This window comes from Stegodyphus dumicola, chromosome 4, assembly GCF_044657685.1.
Source record: "Stegodyphus dumicola isolate Sdum_Otavi_A_Nest chromosome 4, ASM4465768v1".
NCBI classification, from domain to species: Eukaryota; Metazoa; Arthropoda; class Arachnida; order Araneae; family Eresidae; genus Stegodyphus; species Stegodyphus dumicola.
The window spans coordinates 76,959,728-76,976,948 of NC_140771.1; the positions used below are offsets into that span (position 1 = coordinate 76,959,728).

The 17,221-nt window shown below is 32.8% G+C and overlaps 1 protein-coding gene across 1 annotated transcript; it reads right to left on the minus strand.

The window, feature by feature from the left end:
• Positions 1-8,525: 8,525 nt before the first annotated feature.
• Positions 8,526-13,507, minus strand: LOC146997584 (uncharacterized). Its single transcript, XM_085814351.1, has 3 exons — positions 13,274-13,507; positions 12,420-12,614; positions 8,526-9,318 (listed from the first exon to the last, which is right to left on the minus strand). Exons 1-3 carry the CDS (start codon positions 13,505-13,507, stop codon positions 8,788-8,790), a joined length of 960 nt encoding a protein of 319 aa, XP_085670477.1. The 3' UTR covers positions 8,526-8,787.
• Between the last annotated feature and the right edge of the window lie 3,714 nt (positions 13,508-17,221).

A 17,221-nucleotide genomic window follows, 5' to 3' on the forward strand; every position in this document is an offset into this window, starting at 1 on the left:
AAACATGAAATACAGTACCTCTTCCTTTCGTATTTATGTAAGTGTTACGGCGCGTTGCTACAGCACAAGAAGCCATATTACATAAAGGATACATTAAATATAGAATTTAAAAGGAAAACTGACTGAAACTATATATATACACAAATTATTTTAAATATTTGCATTATTAGAAAACAAATATGTATGATTAAAATTAATTTGGGATATGCGACCTCCAGAAAATCGTCTCGCAACTGAATGAAACTATTTATCCCTGTATCTGAGCTGTCTCGCGTATGTCAGGTTTGCGATGATTTTCACTAATCTGAAGCTGCACCCAGCAAGCTCTCTAACGACTTGAAGTCTTTTCCAGTTCTTCTGTCGACACTGCCTTTATACGCTGAACCTCATCGCCGAAGAATTCTTCATTTTCGCTTGATTCCTGACCGTTGTCCGGAAGCTGGTCATTTTGTAAGAAATCAAAAATGGCTTTATGGCTTTAGGTCTGATGGAATCTCGGAATAACGAAAAGGGTTATCTATCCGATGCATATAGCCTCAAGTATGGCGAAGTCAATGCACAAGACATTTATCATGATTACTGCGGCTGAAATACTGCTTTTAAGTAAGCCAATGATTTCATTTTAATTTAAAACTGCGAAAAATATAAATTCCAACTAAATTTTAAATCGCTGTAAACTCGCGTGAACTACACATTCAAAATTCGGAAAGCAATCAATATGTATGTAAGCAGATTCATTTCGTGTGCTTAGTGCGTACGTGTTGTTAGTATCTAATTTGAAGTGCACGGGTCAAGAATGGGATTACTTATGAGGATAGGATTGACACAAATTAAATTAAGAGTTCCTGGATGAAACACCATTGCTTATAAATTCGGAAGCAGGTTTCGACATCTCACTCTGACAGAAAATACTGCCCAATTTAATTTCAAACTACATTATTCGATGAATTCGTCCGAATTAATGTTTTAGACAAAAACGAGGTCAACACGTTTAAATCTACACGTCCTATCGCACATGATAAACAACTCACCAGACATCCTACGTTTTCCCAAATGCTGGCAAAGAATCATCGGTAGGGTTTCGGTTGATCTGAACAAAGGAATTTAATTATTGGATTATGACATAATAATCTGCGTTTTCAACCCAAATTCCACTAAATTGTGATAAACACGTATGACAATAGAAGATAAAAGTATTCTATTCTTTTTCTGATGATACACTCTAATGTAAAATGCAGTTCTCGGGCTTCGTATCTCAAAATTAATGCAATTCTACTATTATAAAGCACAATTCATGCTTAGAATTCAAGCATATTTGACAGCGGATGCAAATTTTCTGGAGTTAAAGAATTACTAAAGTTCTCTTGAAGTGTCGGATTATTATTATTATTATTATTATTATTATTATATATATATATATTTTTTTTTTTTTTTTTTTTTTTTTGAGGACGAGAAATGAAACATATAACATATGCAATTCCCTGCCCGGAACACCGAACAGTAGATTGCTCGAATACATGTTCAGTATATAAAGAATTATTTTCAATCATATTTTAGCTCGGGCGGCAGTGTAAAAAATTGTAGCTTTTAAATGGCAGAGATATTCTATATTTAAGTCATTAGATTATTTTGAAGCATGACAACATGAAAAATGAACAATTGCCTCACCGGGCTTCGAACCTGGATTTCTCGAATACGCACTAAATGTGCTGTTACTGTTACACCACGAAGGCATTCTGGAAGGAGAGAGATATTATCTTACAGCTTAATTTTTTTTTAATCTACCGGGACTACTTTTACGTAACTTAGCACTCAGTAAAAAACGTATCAAACGAGAAGCTGTAGTTATCCGAAAACTTAAGCTATATTAATCGTTAAAAGTGATGTAAGAACAAGCAGTGTGGCGAAAAACAGAACAGGGTTTAATGTATTTTCATTTCTTTCATCCTTCTACAACCTAATATAATTTTTTACTACTATTTTCATCTTTCTACCACTTGCTATTTTTTACAATTTGCAATATTTTTTTATTCATTTCTAATGTATTTTATTCCATTCAACTTAACCCTTGCTATAACTCACTCTATTGCGTATCTGTTATTTAATAATTTATTTACATATTTAATCATGACTCTAAACAGTTTGGTAATTATAAAATTATTTATCTCGTAATTGTTTTTAGCATCTATTCATTTGTTTTCGACCTTTCATGTGTCTCTGCCTCTTCGAATTGTATGATCGAGTATTATACCATACTGGATTATTTTGCAATACTTCACAAGTGCATTAAAGAAGTTAAACAATAAAGAATCTGCATAAATGTATGTATGTATCTCGGATTGTGAAAGGCGTCGGTACGATTTGGTATGAGCATCAATAAGAGAGAAATAGGCTATGCATTGAAACATAACACTTGTAAGAGTAATTAATTTTAGGCCACATGCATTATCCTAACGTATATCAGAGCAGATATATTCTTTGTGCATATACTACAAGGTAAACTCATTTTCCACTTAAGCCCAATTTTACATTTTCTTTCCATCCTACAAGTAAGCTTCGAAAAATAAAGAAAACTCCCACACAACGAAGACGCTCGTTGCAAGCAAGCAATAAAGAAAAAAATATGCAGATCCGTATCCTGAATAACATTTTTTTCCGTATAAAATAATTGCCCATGTTTCAACGTGATGATAAATACCATTGAATTAATATCCGAATTTACTAGAGGGGTTGGAAACTATACCATATATTTTAGATTAAATTGTGTCACGTTAAAAATTTACCGTTCTATACCTCATGGAGAATTTTTTACAGTGGCAATTATTCCAAAATTTCCTCGAACGCGAAAGCATATGAAGAACGTTTAGCTTTAAGATACTAAAATATCGGAAAATAATATAACTTATTTATTAACAGAAACTTCAGAACTTTGAAGAAGAAAAGCATTTTAAGAACATTTTAGATGTTCTTACGCTTACGATATTAAAATAATATTACAAATTCAGACAGCAAACAAAACTACAAAACGGTCTCATTTCACAAAATATATCCTTTAATCATGCCCCGAATTTTCGAAGCAAGTGGAAATTAAAATTCTGTGGTAAAAAATTACCAATTGCAACTACCCAGTATATGACAGATTTCCACCATTTATATTTTCGCGATATTGTCAGTAACATTTAAATTACTTAGGAAAAAAAATTACAATATGGTGCTACTGAAAAAACCACGTGGTCCGCATGCTATACTTTAGGACACGTTATTATTGAATGCCCATATTTCGATGAAGACCACGCTCTAGCAGTCATCAAAAACCCTAGTGAATTCAAATAATGCTTTCATTAATGCGATTTTGTGTCTTTGGAAATATACTCCTACGTGACGGAAATATTATTACTCGTGCATAAGAGATGTACTGAAATCGATAAAAATTCACATAATAATAATTAAAATATTCGTTGATTAATCAAGAACAAGAATTACCACATGGCAAAACTTTTATGGTTTAAGTACGGAAAACATGATATTTTATAAATAACGGTAACACGGAAAACGTTAAAAAATGCCCTTTTGGGTGTAATGTAAAATCTGAAGGCCTTTCAAATTTCTTTATTTATTCTCTTTTTGCAAGATAATTAATTATAACTTATGCAATAGCATTCCTAAATCTTTCAAAAATATTCCCTATATTGCCTATGCTATCTGTCTATCTCTGGCTATGATGCGAACAGACATTTTCTTCAATGGTAGATTTTATGAGTTCAGCTCAGTGGTTTGAAGAAATACACCTAAAACTAAACTGCATGCATGTGTGTGTCCGGTTGTTTGTACACGCCTGTGTGCACAAATGAAATTTTTCTTCTTTATTGTTGCAGATGTCCAGACGGTATAGTGGTTAGGGAAGCCTGACTGCGATACCGAAGAGCCTGGATTCGAATCCCGGACAAGGCATGGTTATTACCGTCCGTCCCTTCATAAGAGGCGACGGTGGCCCACCTATTAGGTGCCTCCATAATAAAGAGACCACCACATCTGGCCTTGTATAGATTAATGGACTGTGTTACACTGTAACTGTTCACAGTCTGCCATTGGAAGAAAAGAAAAAAATGTTGCAGATGTTTTCTTTTCGTGAACAATGCAAAACACTGGACACTGAGCCCGTGTTTGAGGGCTGCTTTCCGTGAAACTTGGATTTTGCTCTTCCGGTTTGTACAGATTTAATTCTAAAAAAACAGCTGTCAAATTTTATTTTCTGCGGGAAATATTTTATAATAAAAGAGTCTGATAGTAGGTTAAAGATTCTAACGCGATCAAAAGCTGGTATAAGTTTTTTTTTTTTAAATCTTTGTAATTATTCTTTAAATTTTATGCTAATTGCACTGAATCTTGTTTGCTTCAGTATCTCCACCATTTATTCTTCGGTGGGCTATTTTATTGAATAGTCAGTCAGATAGTCTTTTTATTGTTTTCAAATTCAATAGATTTTCATTTGTGAAATGATTTGCTGTTGTAAATCTATAATAGGGAAACCAGGGGGCTGGTTTTGAAAGGAATAAATAATAACAAGCAACTTACGCTGTGGTTTTTTAAATTTTTTTATCAGAATCTTCATTTATCACTATTCTTATGACGGATCCCTTTTAGAGATTGATGATCCGCTCCGGAAACTACTCACTTTAATGAATGAACGATTAGCTCTCAGACAAAAACGGAACGGCAGTTCTTTGACGGTTAACTGAGAGCTGTTGCTGCGGAGCCTTCCTCTTAATGTAAACATTAGCATTCTTTCCTTTATTATTTACTGGAAACGTCTCTGACCTGGTTTTTATGTGTGTTATGCATGTATATATATGTGTGCATTGGGTTTGCTTCTGTTCCATCTAGTATTTAAAAAACAAGACATTAAATAAACCGTTTCATCTCAGCGAAACTTGTCTACCCTTGTTTTCAGATTTTTGTAGCTTATTTTTCCCATCTGGCATGGCGAGGATCTGTTTAAAGCAGCGATTCTCAGGCGATGGTACGCAAGAGAAAAATAGATGGTACGTAAAGAAGCAAAGTATTTTTAACTATTAAATTCAAAAATTAAATATCCCAACAACCTGTTTAGGTTTATGTCTAACACTCGTACATTTATGCGATCTGAGCGATGTTCAAAGCCAGTTGTCGCATCTATTCTCAAAAGCATTCTTTTAGCCATAGCCTTAACAACATTTATCCTAAATTATGTTTTGAAATGAATAATAGAAATGGATGTTGTATTTAATGAGAAATAAAAAAAAAAGTTCCTGTGAAAAGATAATATTATCTCATTAATTTATATAAAAGGGGTGATTTATTCTCATGTCTACATTTTATGTCGCCACCAATTCCGGCATCATATTGCTCTATTTTCAATCAGAATAATTTTACACTTCGATTTGCAGTCTCTAACAGCAGTTATTTTGTCTTCTTGTTGCTTTGTGTTCCTTACTTTTCTATACGTGATTTGAGAATATCGTCGTTTATTTCTGAATATATTGTGCATTTAAATATTTGTGAAAACATATTAAAACAAAATTAGATTTTCAAAATGGAGGAATGGCCAGGATGGACTAAGAGGAAAAGTGATGATTCACAGGTGATGGATACAGGACAATCTACTAGCAGTACTATTATAAAATACTTCTTTCCAGCTTCTTAGAGAGTCCCCGGAAGTCATGACGAAAGTGAGAGATCCTTAAATGAATTTCCCGGGGAAAATCACAGAAATAAATTTTATAGAATGTTTTGGAATTCAAGTATTATAACTTAAATTTGGATAATTAAAATGGTAACCAATTTTTAATCTAGTGTTTTTTTACGTCATATTTAATACAAATAGCCAATAGGTTGTGCAAATGGCAAAATATATTTTTTTAATGTTTCAAGTGAGAAACTGAAAAATACTCATTGTAAAATGTAGTACAGGTACTAAAAATGTTAAATGTTTGTTTATCTGGTACGAGATAGTCAGAAGGTTGAGAACAGCTGGTTAAATTATGTAGATTATATGAACTAGTTCCTCGGACTTCCAGCTGTCAGCGCTCGACGCTAATCGCAGATCTGGGTCCGTCGCAGTCGTGAGTATTTCCTCTTTCATCGCTCCTGCATGGCCGCAAATCTGGGTCCTACGGAATGTTGACTATTTGTTCTTTTCGCTTCCTCGGAGCTGTTACGTTGAGTTTCATTTCGATTCTTTAAATACCGTTTCGTAGAATAGCTATCTATATTAGGTATTACCTTTCTTATGCAATATTACTGTAATATTTATGTAAAATAATAAATTATGCTTTTATTTATTTACTTATTTTACTAACGTCTTTCGAACAAGAGCTGTGAATTTCTCTTCAATCTTCTTAAAAATTTTTATATAGTATTTATAAACATAAGTTCTTCCATCTAATGTATTTTATCAAGGTTGCAAAACAAAATGGGGAACCCCACTGAATAGAAGAACCTTAGCAATATTTGGTTTCTTTTTGTCAAATCAGATAAAAGGAAAGAGGAAATCGCCGGTACTGTCAGAAGACAAGTTTCTGTTCTCTGGTATCTGCCTCCTATCTAAAAATTTATTTTCCGACTGTAATTTGTAGTAGCAACAAAATATTAATTACAGTAATAAAATAATGTAATCTCTAACAAAAGTGAGTTTAGTTTTCATTATTTTTTAACTTTTACCACTTTTTTATTGCAGATTTTTATTGTTGTGCTATGTAGAAAGGTTTTTATAGGAAACCTTAAGAGTACAGTTGAAAGAAATCAGCCCCGAAAGTGAGCGGTTTGGTTGAGTTGATTCCGCTAATTCCGAGCGCATTCATGAAAGTCATTGTTAGTGAGCGATAAATCGTTAAAAAGAACTGATTCACTTCAGTGAGCGAACGGATCCCTTCTGATACCTTAAAGGAGAGGATTTATCCATCTCTAATTCTTTGACGTACGTCCAGTCAATACCCCGCCGAATCGAATACTGAGAGCATTTTGTTTCACCATTAACTACCTAAAAAATATTTCGTAAATTTTTGTTTAAGTTAATATTTTTGATTTTTCCTAAAAAAATTTATCTATTTATTTTTCTATGCATTAAATTTTAGAACGGTGTTTTAATTTCTTCTATTAATAGTAATATTTTTTATACATGTGGAAGCGCTTTGTTAGACTTAAAAAGTCAAAAACGGATAGCCCGAATTTTTGTCTCACTTTGTCTCACTCCCAAGTGCCTAAGGGAACAAGCGTCCCTCCAACCCTGATGACAATAATTAATGAATGACCCTCAATAGCGCGGGAAGTTTTACGATCAAGAACTCTTCTTGATGTTTTACGATAACGGCGACCTTACACTGGTCATAAAGTAATAAGAAATTTGTTACCAGTTAGAAAGTTAATGGAAGAGGAAATAAGAATTTGTGTTTTAGACGTTGTTTAAGAAATAAAAAAAAAAGAAAAAAAGAAAAAAAAGAAAAAAAAGAAAAATACAAAAAGGAGATTTTTATAGAATAAGTTTTTATTTATAACTCAAATGATTAATAAATTAAAAAAGAAAAGTAATTTAGCTATTGTTTTGCTATCGGTAGGGATTCAGGAATGCAGGTATGCACATCAAGTGCATGTGTCTGTGTATTTATATGTGTGTAAACACATGTATATGTTCATATGTATATATATGCGCATACATGAACACATACATCCGTATTTACATGCATACATACATACATTTTTTAATCCGATCCCGATAACAGAAGAGTACCGTAATTTATTATATAGATTAATAGGAATAAGAGATTAAATAATATTCTTTACAAATTTATTACAAATTTACATTTTTTAATCCGATCCCGATAACAGAAGAGTGCCGTAATTTATTATATAGATTAATAGGAATAAGAGATTAAATAATATTCTTTACAAATTTATATCATGAATAATAAAAAAAATCGCGCCCTATATATATTTTTGACATTGAAAATCGACTGTTTGATTTCGTTATTTAAGTGTCTGCACTTTTATAATCCTTGGTATAAATTGCACATAAATATAATAAGAAGTTTAATTAATCTCTTGTTCCCATTAAAATATGCCATAAATTATTTTTGGCCTTTGGCTTATTAAGAATTTTATAACTTTTGAATAAAAGCTTATGTAATAAATCTTTTAAAATTTTATCTTCTTAATCTTAATAACTCATTTTCAATGAAAATTTTCGATTGAAAAATCATTTTTCAAAAATGAATAAATTTTTTTTTACTTCCAATAAAGTAAATGAATGACAATGAATAATTTTTTTTTTATACTTCCAATAAATGTCTCAAATAATCGAAAACATTTTCTGACTTTTCACTCAGAAATCATAAGTTATGTTAAAAATATCATACAAATTTCAATTAAACTGACGTAAGTCAGTGCAAACGTTAAAGTTTTGACTTTTCTAGTTTGTCTTGCAAATGAAAATATGTGCAAATATCGTGTCAAAAACTGTTAAAAACTGTCTCTGCGTCCGCTACACACACTTCGTTATTATTGCTTGTTTGTGTTGGCTTAGTAGAAAAACCCTTACGGAAAAGAGCAATAAATATTATTTCAATGACAACCAATAAATTTAAAAAACTCCTCGTTTATCCGAAAAACGAAAATGAACATTTAAGATATATCATCCCTTTTATTAAATATTTCATCTTATACATAAAATTTACACATAATTAGAATTGAGGTAACGAGTCCTCTTTTCTAAGACTTTATGCATAATCCAAAAAATCACAATACATTTTTCCATCAGTCTTTAAGTTGTACTCGTTTAAGCAGTAACGAGGGTAATCTGAGTTGAATAGTATCTTTCTCCACATGTCTTACGTGTATTCTAATTTTTATATTGCACAGGTTTTCCATCGTAAGACACTGCTTCGATGCATAAATAACGTAATTAAACAACTCAAGATTTTGCTCATTGAGTAGCTGCGAACTTCTCAAAAGCTCGATGACTGTTTCCCAATTTTGGGCCCTTAAATTAGCACCGCAAATTATGAGTAAATCAACCAATCTCGGTCTACCATATATACACGCATAGAACATTGGAGTAAAACCCTCTACATCATGTTTGTCTATGTCATTCCCAGAAATCAGTAATTTCTGGAGAGCTGTTCGACCGTCGGAAACAGCAGCATTAACATCACATCCACGTTCTATCAACAGCACACATAAATCTCTGTATGAACAATTTTGTCCTATATTTGAATTTTCTTCGGAGGCAGACATTTCTATAGCAGCTATCAGTGCAGTTTTCCCAAAAATCTGGGTATGGTTGATCTGCGAAAGAAAGAGGATATAAGATATCACATAATTCAAAATATTTGAATAACAAGAGTTAAAAAAAACTATCCCAAATAGTTAATGAACCATAAAATCACTATTAAACACTCATACAGAAAACTAATCCCTTCACCTGAATGAATGTTTAAAGATGCAAAAGTAAATGAAAGAATGTCAAAAGTTTAAAATCACTTAATCCATTATTGAATTAAGTAAACTACTGAGGCAACATTTCCCGTACTAATCATTATGAACATGATTTTTTATAAGAAATTACGTATATATAAATTATTGACAAAATTTATTACTTTTTGTCTATAATTTATATATATATATATATTATAGGCAAAAACGTAATAAATTTAGTTTAGTTAAATTAGTTGTGAATTTATTACTAGATTTATTACTTTTTTCATTATTAATTAATATTTCAGCAGCATTTTGTGTGGAAATGAATTGGGATATCTTTGTTGTAAGAATTTCTATGATACTATACATACATATGTATGTATATACTTGTGTGTGTAAGACATAAAACATGACGAAACGTTATTAACAAATTAAACTTAAATGTAACAAATTGGAATAGTCCTTTAAAGTCCTCATTGTAATCCTAAACAACCCCCTTCAGTATATCTACAGTGAATCATTGAAGTCTACAATGAGTCTTTTCCTGCAGTTTCTCAGCATTTCTGCAAACGTTTGCCCAATCGTAGTCCAAAACTCAAACAACTCGCTTGCTTGCTGCAAAGTCTCTCTCTTCACAGTACTTCTTTTTCCTACTAAGACGTAAGCTGCATATACAAAACTGTGGAGTGCGTACATTTAGATTACAATGATATGGGTTGTCATTGCCTACTTCGCTGATGTTTTCATGCTACATTTTAATATTTCATAATGGCATGCACATAAGTTTAACTCATTCACCAAACACGTAAATCTCTAATTGAGCCCCCTTTTGTTCTTACGTGTACTGTATCTTCTATTTTCTTTAATATATTGTTTAGCCTAATTTCAATCTTATGATCAAGCTGAAAAGTCACTAAACTTTGGTAGTTCGACCCGAGTTTCTAATCCCAGGAATTTCCTAGCACCTTTCTTTTTTTATACTTATTTACTGTGTAAAAATGTCTTATAAAAATTTCAGTTCATGAAGCGAAAATATTTTAAAATTTATTTTTTAAAAATATTGCAAAAATTTTCATCTTCACCTTAGCATATCTTTTTACAAATCCCTTTAATAAGGAAAGAAATCAACTAGGATTCGATGATTGATACCTTGCCCCATATTATACGTAACTTTTTCCAAAGGCATAGAGTTTATATGGATATCAGTAACTTAAGGATTATTTCTCCATCTAATTTTTTTAACGTGTTTATTCCAGAATTTTCTTTTCACACTGTAGCGCTTAACTTTATGAGTTTTCTAAAATCATTCAATTCCTGTAGTTATGATAACTTTGCATACCTTCTAACAAGTAGTTATATTTTTAACCACTGTATTTTAATTCCTGTTGACTATGAGTGTACAATTATTCACTTGTTTCACGAGTGCAAATATTTATTTTGTACGCAAATCTACGTAAAATAGCAATAAAGCTTGAGTTATGCGGAGCTCCTGATCGATTGCTTGTTTCAGATTGAATGAAATTAAGCTTAATGTTACTGTTAATTAGCTTGTTATTAATTTAATTGTACGTTTCTAATTAATTATATGTTCAGATATTTCCAAGCATATTACACAAACTTTTGCATACCAAATTTTAGTTTTTAGTTATTAGCTTTTATTTATTGAGAATACTGATTGATTATATTAATTTGGAGTACTGTTTATCTAATTCTTTTGTTCTAGATAAATTTTAGTAAAAACGTCTTGGCATAACAATTTAAACTTATTTGCAATTTATACGTCAGTGTTCCAAACGCATAGTAATATTGTTACAATGGATTTCATGCTAAGCTTTTTTTAAATTTAACTAATAATTTCTGAAAATATTTACACGATAACTTTAATTAACAAAAAATATTTCTAACACACTTTGATTCGGAATAATCTTTTGCACGCCATATTAAATTTTTCAGTCTAGTTCAGACATCTTGACTATTATTGATGCAATTTATAAAAAAATATAATTGGTATGCTGTATAATTATTTAATTTATGATATTATTATAATACTCTTTGCTCTAATATTGTAATTAATGAAAGATGTTTGTAATGCTAATATGTATGTTTACCAAAACTTTTATTTTCTTCGTTAGCTCTCCCATTTATTACTTTCATTCAAGTAATTAGCCTGCTTGTTAGATATTCTTTACTTGTTCTTCTGATTATTGATATGTAAATCTATTTCTTTATTTTTATTTTCCTCGTAGCTACAATTGATTTTGAAAAGTTAAATTGTAACCCTGTAGGCAATGGTGGAAAGAAATTTTGATTCGCGCAGTTGGACTATAGCAGGACGGGGAGAAAATTTTCATTCGGTCAGTTGGAGCCCACCCGTTTTACGTACATTTGAAAAGAAAATATATAAATATATTTCAGTATAAATGAAAACAATTCTCTCTTTCCAAGCAACATACAATTCATAATTTTTTTTTTTTTTTTTGTTGTTGTTGTTGTTAAACTACGAAACAAAAAATATTGACACTTCAGGTTAATACGCATGAGGTCATGACTTAAATTTAATGTAATATAACAACTTTTACTCAATATCAATACAAGAATTATCGTGAAAATAACATATCGTGCCAATTATCCTAACCCGAAACAAAATTTAGCAGACATTTTAAAAGCTTTACAATGACAGCTTTACTCCTAACTAATTACATTAATTTCTACAGTTTCTTTTAAATATAAAAATTAGTGAACTGCTGGAATTCGTGCCAGAAAAATAAGATTATATGTTTATTTAGAAAAAAAAATTAATTCATTATTAAGAAAAAAACTGGCTAAAAATGCTCTGATTATCATTAAATTTGCATGTCAAAATGTAAATTTTGAATTGTGTATTGATCTGCGAAAAATTTATATATTTTGCTTAAAAATTAATACTAAATATTTTTCATTTAAAACACTGGTTTGATTCTGTTACTTACGTTTGCACCGGCGTCTAAAACAAGAGACGCAATTGGCGTTGCGTATTCTGCAACGTTAAATGCAGCATTTAGGAAAGGATCATATCGCAGGTCTTCATGAACAACCACACTACTGCCATTTTGCAAGTGGAACTGATATCTACAAGCTTGCAAGGGCAATCGATCTACAAGGGCAACGATATCTACAAGCTTCGTCTAAGGGAGTCTGTCCAAGATTGTTAGGCAGGTCAAGAATATATGCTGGCGAGTTCTCAGTTAATAACTTTACAGTTTCTGAAAAAAAAAAAAAAAATTGCATACGTTAGCTTTAATCATATAATAAATTCAAAAACATGAAAAATATCATCGATAATAATATCACTTGTGAATTAGGTTCCTTTTTATGGAGTAGCAACATAAAATTTAGAAACGTTTTATGCATTAGCCTCAATTTATATGGGGAGGAATTGCCAAGTAAGTGCACACACCCACACACACAAAAAAAAAGGGGGGGCGCATATTTTTCTATATCTCAAAATATACTGGGCCGATTGACGAAATTAAACTTGCTTTTTTCATGTCATAACCTAGGATATATAAGGGCGAGTCAAATGAAAGTGAGCCAACCCCTCCTCAGCAAGAATGGTTCGGTCCATCATCTGCGGCGCATGCGCGTAGCACAGAGACAGCCTTCGTTTACGAAAGTGGCGCGAAAGTGTGAGGTTAAAGTTCTTTAAGGCGCTCTTACACTGGGTTGAAGACGGTAGCGTGACATAATGGACGCTCCAAAAGAGGAACAGCGTGGTGTGGTCAGGTTTTTGACAGCTTAAGGTGTTTTCCAACATGAAATTAGTCGCCGTATGACTGCTGTGTACGGTGAACATTGCATCGCATTGGTCACTGTGAAGCATTGGAGCAAACGGTTCAGAGAAGGACGTGAAAGTTGCAAAGACGATCCAAGACCGGGCCAAAGCCACCTTGCAATCACCCCCGACACAATTGCACAGGTTGATGAGCTGATTAGACAAGAACGGAGGATAAGCATCGATGAACTGGCAGAGCGTGTGAACATCAGTCACGGTTCGGTTCACACCATAATTCATGATCATCTCGGTTATCGGCTTTTGTGTGCTCAATGGATGCCCAAGATTTTGAACGACCGCCAGAAGACGGAGAGGTTCGGCGCTGCTTTGACTCATCTCATCCGGTATCACAATGAGGGTGACGACTTCTTGTCTGCAATTGTGACCGGAGACGAATCATGGTGCCACCACTACAAACCTGAAACACGCCGGCAAAGCTTACAGTGGAAACATTTGAATTCACCACCCCCGAAGAAAGCAAAGGCTGTCATTTCCTCGGGAAAGGTGCTATTGCATTTTTTTCGATCGTCAGGGGCCATTACTGATTGAATTTGCTAAACGTGGAGAGACTATCAATAGTTCGCGATATTGTGCAACGCTGGATCGGCTGCGTGTCGCAATCAAGAACAAACGACCTGGAAGATTGACGAATGGTGTGATCTTGCTACACGACAATGCTCGTCCCAACGTCACTGATGTGGTTAAGACACAACTGGCAAAGTTCAAGTGGGACACGCTGCAACATCCTCCATACAGCCCAGATTTGTCGACTTTCACATTTTCGGGAAACTGAAAAAACATCTCAAGGGTACCAGATTCGTGTCGGACGCCGCCGTGAAGGAGTCGGTTACAGACTTTTTGAATCGACAGCCCAAGGAGTTTTATGAGACGGGGGTCACGCGGCTCATTTGTCAATGGGATAAATGTCTCAATGTTCATGGAGACTACCTTTAAATAAAGTACTCTGTTTGTCATATATTCGCATTGGCTCACTTTCATTTGACTCGCCCTTATATATTACTTTGACATGTAGCATTGTTCTAACATAGGTATAAAATCGTACATTTTCTGAAATGACATACCGATTTTTTTCCATATTTCGATTCTACGATTCAGATTATGCCAAAGTGCCAAGTTTTGTAAAAAATCACACGAATAGGTTTTAAAAAAAATCTGATGTGTACACCACATGACTTCCTTGTACGGAATATTAAATTATACGCATTTTTTCTTGCATTTTATTTAAACTTATTAGATTGAATTAAACCTACTTCGCCGACAGCGCATAAACCACAATAGAATAAATGCATTCTTTAAAATTCACTTTACCATAGCCACACTCTGGCGCTAGGTTTACTTAACAGTATTATATTTCATTCATATTATAACTCAGAATGCACAAAATGTATATCATTTAAAGAATTATCTAATCGTTGCCACATGCTCTATTTAAATACTATAATAAAGCTAGAACTATGTATAAAAGAAATTAAGCAAATAAAACAAAAAAGAAACAGTTTTTCACAGACGATTGAGTATTTCTCATTTAATTAATTCAGTTCTTACTTCGCGAGAAGGCAAAAATACATAAAAACTCAAAATATCTATATTTAAAATTACGAAGTAAATCTGAAACGCTTATTTCCTCGAAAAAATTCCAGAAAGAATTAAGCATGATTTAATTGGCAATAATAAATGAATGCGTTATCTTTGTTGTTGCGAAGCTAAGTTTCTCTAGATTGGCAACAAATCCACTAGTCTCCTGTTTCAAATGTAAACATCAATGGCCGCCATTAAAACAGGCTTAGTGGCAATTAAACAACTTTAAAATTGCTGATAATTCTAAAAATATTGCACACAGATTTACTAAAGGCATAAAATCCTTAACCGGAAGATAAAAAACAATATAATTCAATCATTTTTAAAGAAAAAAAAAATATACAATTTACAAACATATAAGACTAAAGAAGCTGAGATCACTGAGCCGGGTAATAGAGTGGATATAGTATATATAAATATATTTATATACGTTTGGTGCGGCCGATTGCAACCAAATGTACGTACCTACGTTCGTACAGACGCCACGAAAAATTTTCTTCAGAATTTATTTTAAAGTAGTTTTATAATTTTTTTGGAGGAAACGAGCCTTTTTTTCTGTCCTTACGTACAGATATCACGCAAAAGCATCGTTAAATTGCATTCGATAGCGGTCAAAATGGATATTTTCGTTGAAATATGCTGCCTGAAACTTTTCGCGATTACAATACTTCCTTTTTACTTCGTACAAGGAAGTAATTAGTTCTCAATGTTTCAGCACCGCAATTTTAATTGAAATTTCTATGTATTTATTAATATCTCTTTTTTGATTAATCCTTTTTGATTCTTTTTCACACTTCGAGATTTAGGTTCAATCCAAATAAAATTCGCAGTTATTTTCTGATTTGTTTTTGAAATTTGTATTTCAGAGTAATTAAAAAAATTTTCAGAACAATTTTTCAATTATAATCCATCAAATTTTTGCCATCATCTTAAAGTAGATGCATTTCTAGGCATACCTGCAAAAGATTGGTTTTTCATTCAAAATTTCCAAAGATATACGAGAATTTATACATTGTTACGTTTTGAAATGTGTCATATTTGTAATAATATCAAATGTGATTTACGCACATTGTTAAAATTATTTTATCAAATTATTAATATCAGTTGTGTAAAAGAGATACAAACATTAAATAATAAAAATTAAGGGGGGAGGTTTTGGACAAAATTTCAGATTTAAAGGACCAAATTCATTTCCAAAGAACTTAAATGCTGCTAAAGGAACGAAATCCATATGCCGCTTACATCAGTGTGTCTGTATGGTTGAAGAACATCATTTTCAAAGATTTTTGAAAGATGTGTAGATATCACTTAATTCGGATAATTAAGAGAAATGCCATATGTTTTCACGGGCCCACCAGCGGCCCAGCGGTAGCGTCGCTGAACACTGGTAGTTCGGTTCGAGGTTCGAATACCGCGAACGGGTTGGCTGCAGGAGCGTTTTCGTGGTTTTCCTCATGTGTAACGTGTATACGAGCCAGTTTCCCTTAGAAAGTCCTCCACAAAGGCATCCCTCCCTTAAGGTAGATAGCCCTCGAGTGCTTTGCCGTAATCTAATAAAACGAAACCAAACCAAGCCATATGTTTTCACACATGTATCTACTGACGGGAGCCTTATTTGCACAAATTCCAAAAATCGTATTTAAACATCAGAGTTTTCCAAATATATGTTATGTACTTTGTACATAGATAGATAATTTTAGTAAAATTATGCAAAAAATTGTTGTATTTTTCTGTATAACGTAGCATGAAAAGCTGAGGGAGCAAATGTTCTGCTGCAAAAAGAAGAATACAGGGGAAAGTATCACTGAGTAAATGGCTGTCTCACCAATTTGGCGAGAAATCGCCAAAAGTTGCCAAACTTGGCAATCGTTTGGCGACATTGTGTTCCATCCCTGTATAATTGTAATCGGTATTGTAGCTGAATAACTGTAATTGATACTCTGCATAACCGTAACCGTATTTGGCTCTCATATTCCTTGCAGTAATTTCGGAGATGCAGAAAGTACTGGAAATACCTCGGTAGTTGGGTGAAAAGTATGTAGACCGGAGAAAGCATCTGCTCTCACTTGTTGCAGTTGTTAGCTTGGAGTGACTTTGGAGAGCTTCGCCTTTTAGATGGGTTTAGCATTCTGTTGTGTTTAACGTACCTAGTAGTTTCAAGTGTAACTACAGATTATGCTCTGGGATGTTGTGAAGAGCTGTATCAGTATTTTTGTGTAAACTTTCAGAACTCTGAAGTCTTTCTTTTTATATAATGAAGTTTATTAACCTATCATGGGACTTGTGTGCATTCAGTGTATTACGAAACCCTACACACACAACACTATTCATACTGCGTTTTTTCCTCTGTTTACACCCTTG

Excerpts from the sequence above, each read along its gene's own strand:
- LOC146997584 (XM_085814351.1), bottom strand. The coding sequence starts at position 13,507 with ATGATCATGAATTATGGTGTGAACCGAACCGTGACTGATGTTCACACG. Across the intron at positions 12,615-13,273 it reads AATGCGATGCAATGTTCACC|ACGAAGCTTGTAGATATCGT; the intron begins GTACACAGCAGT and ends AGACTCCCTTAG. Across the intron at positions 9,319-12,419 it reads TTTTAGACGCCGGTGCAAAC|ATCAACCATACCCAGATTTT; the intron begins GTAAGTAACAGA and ends TTTCTTTCGCAG.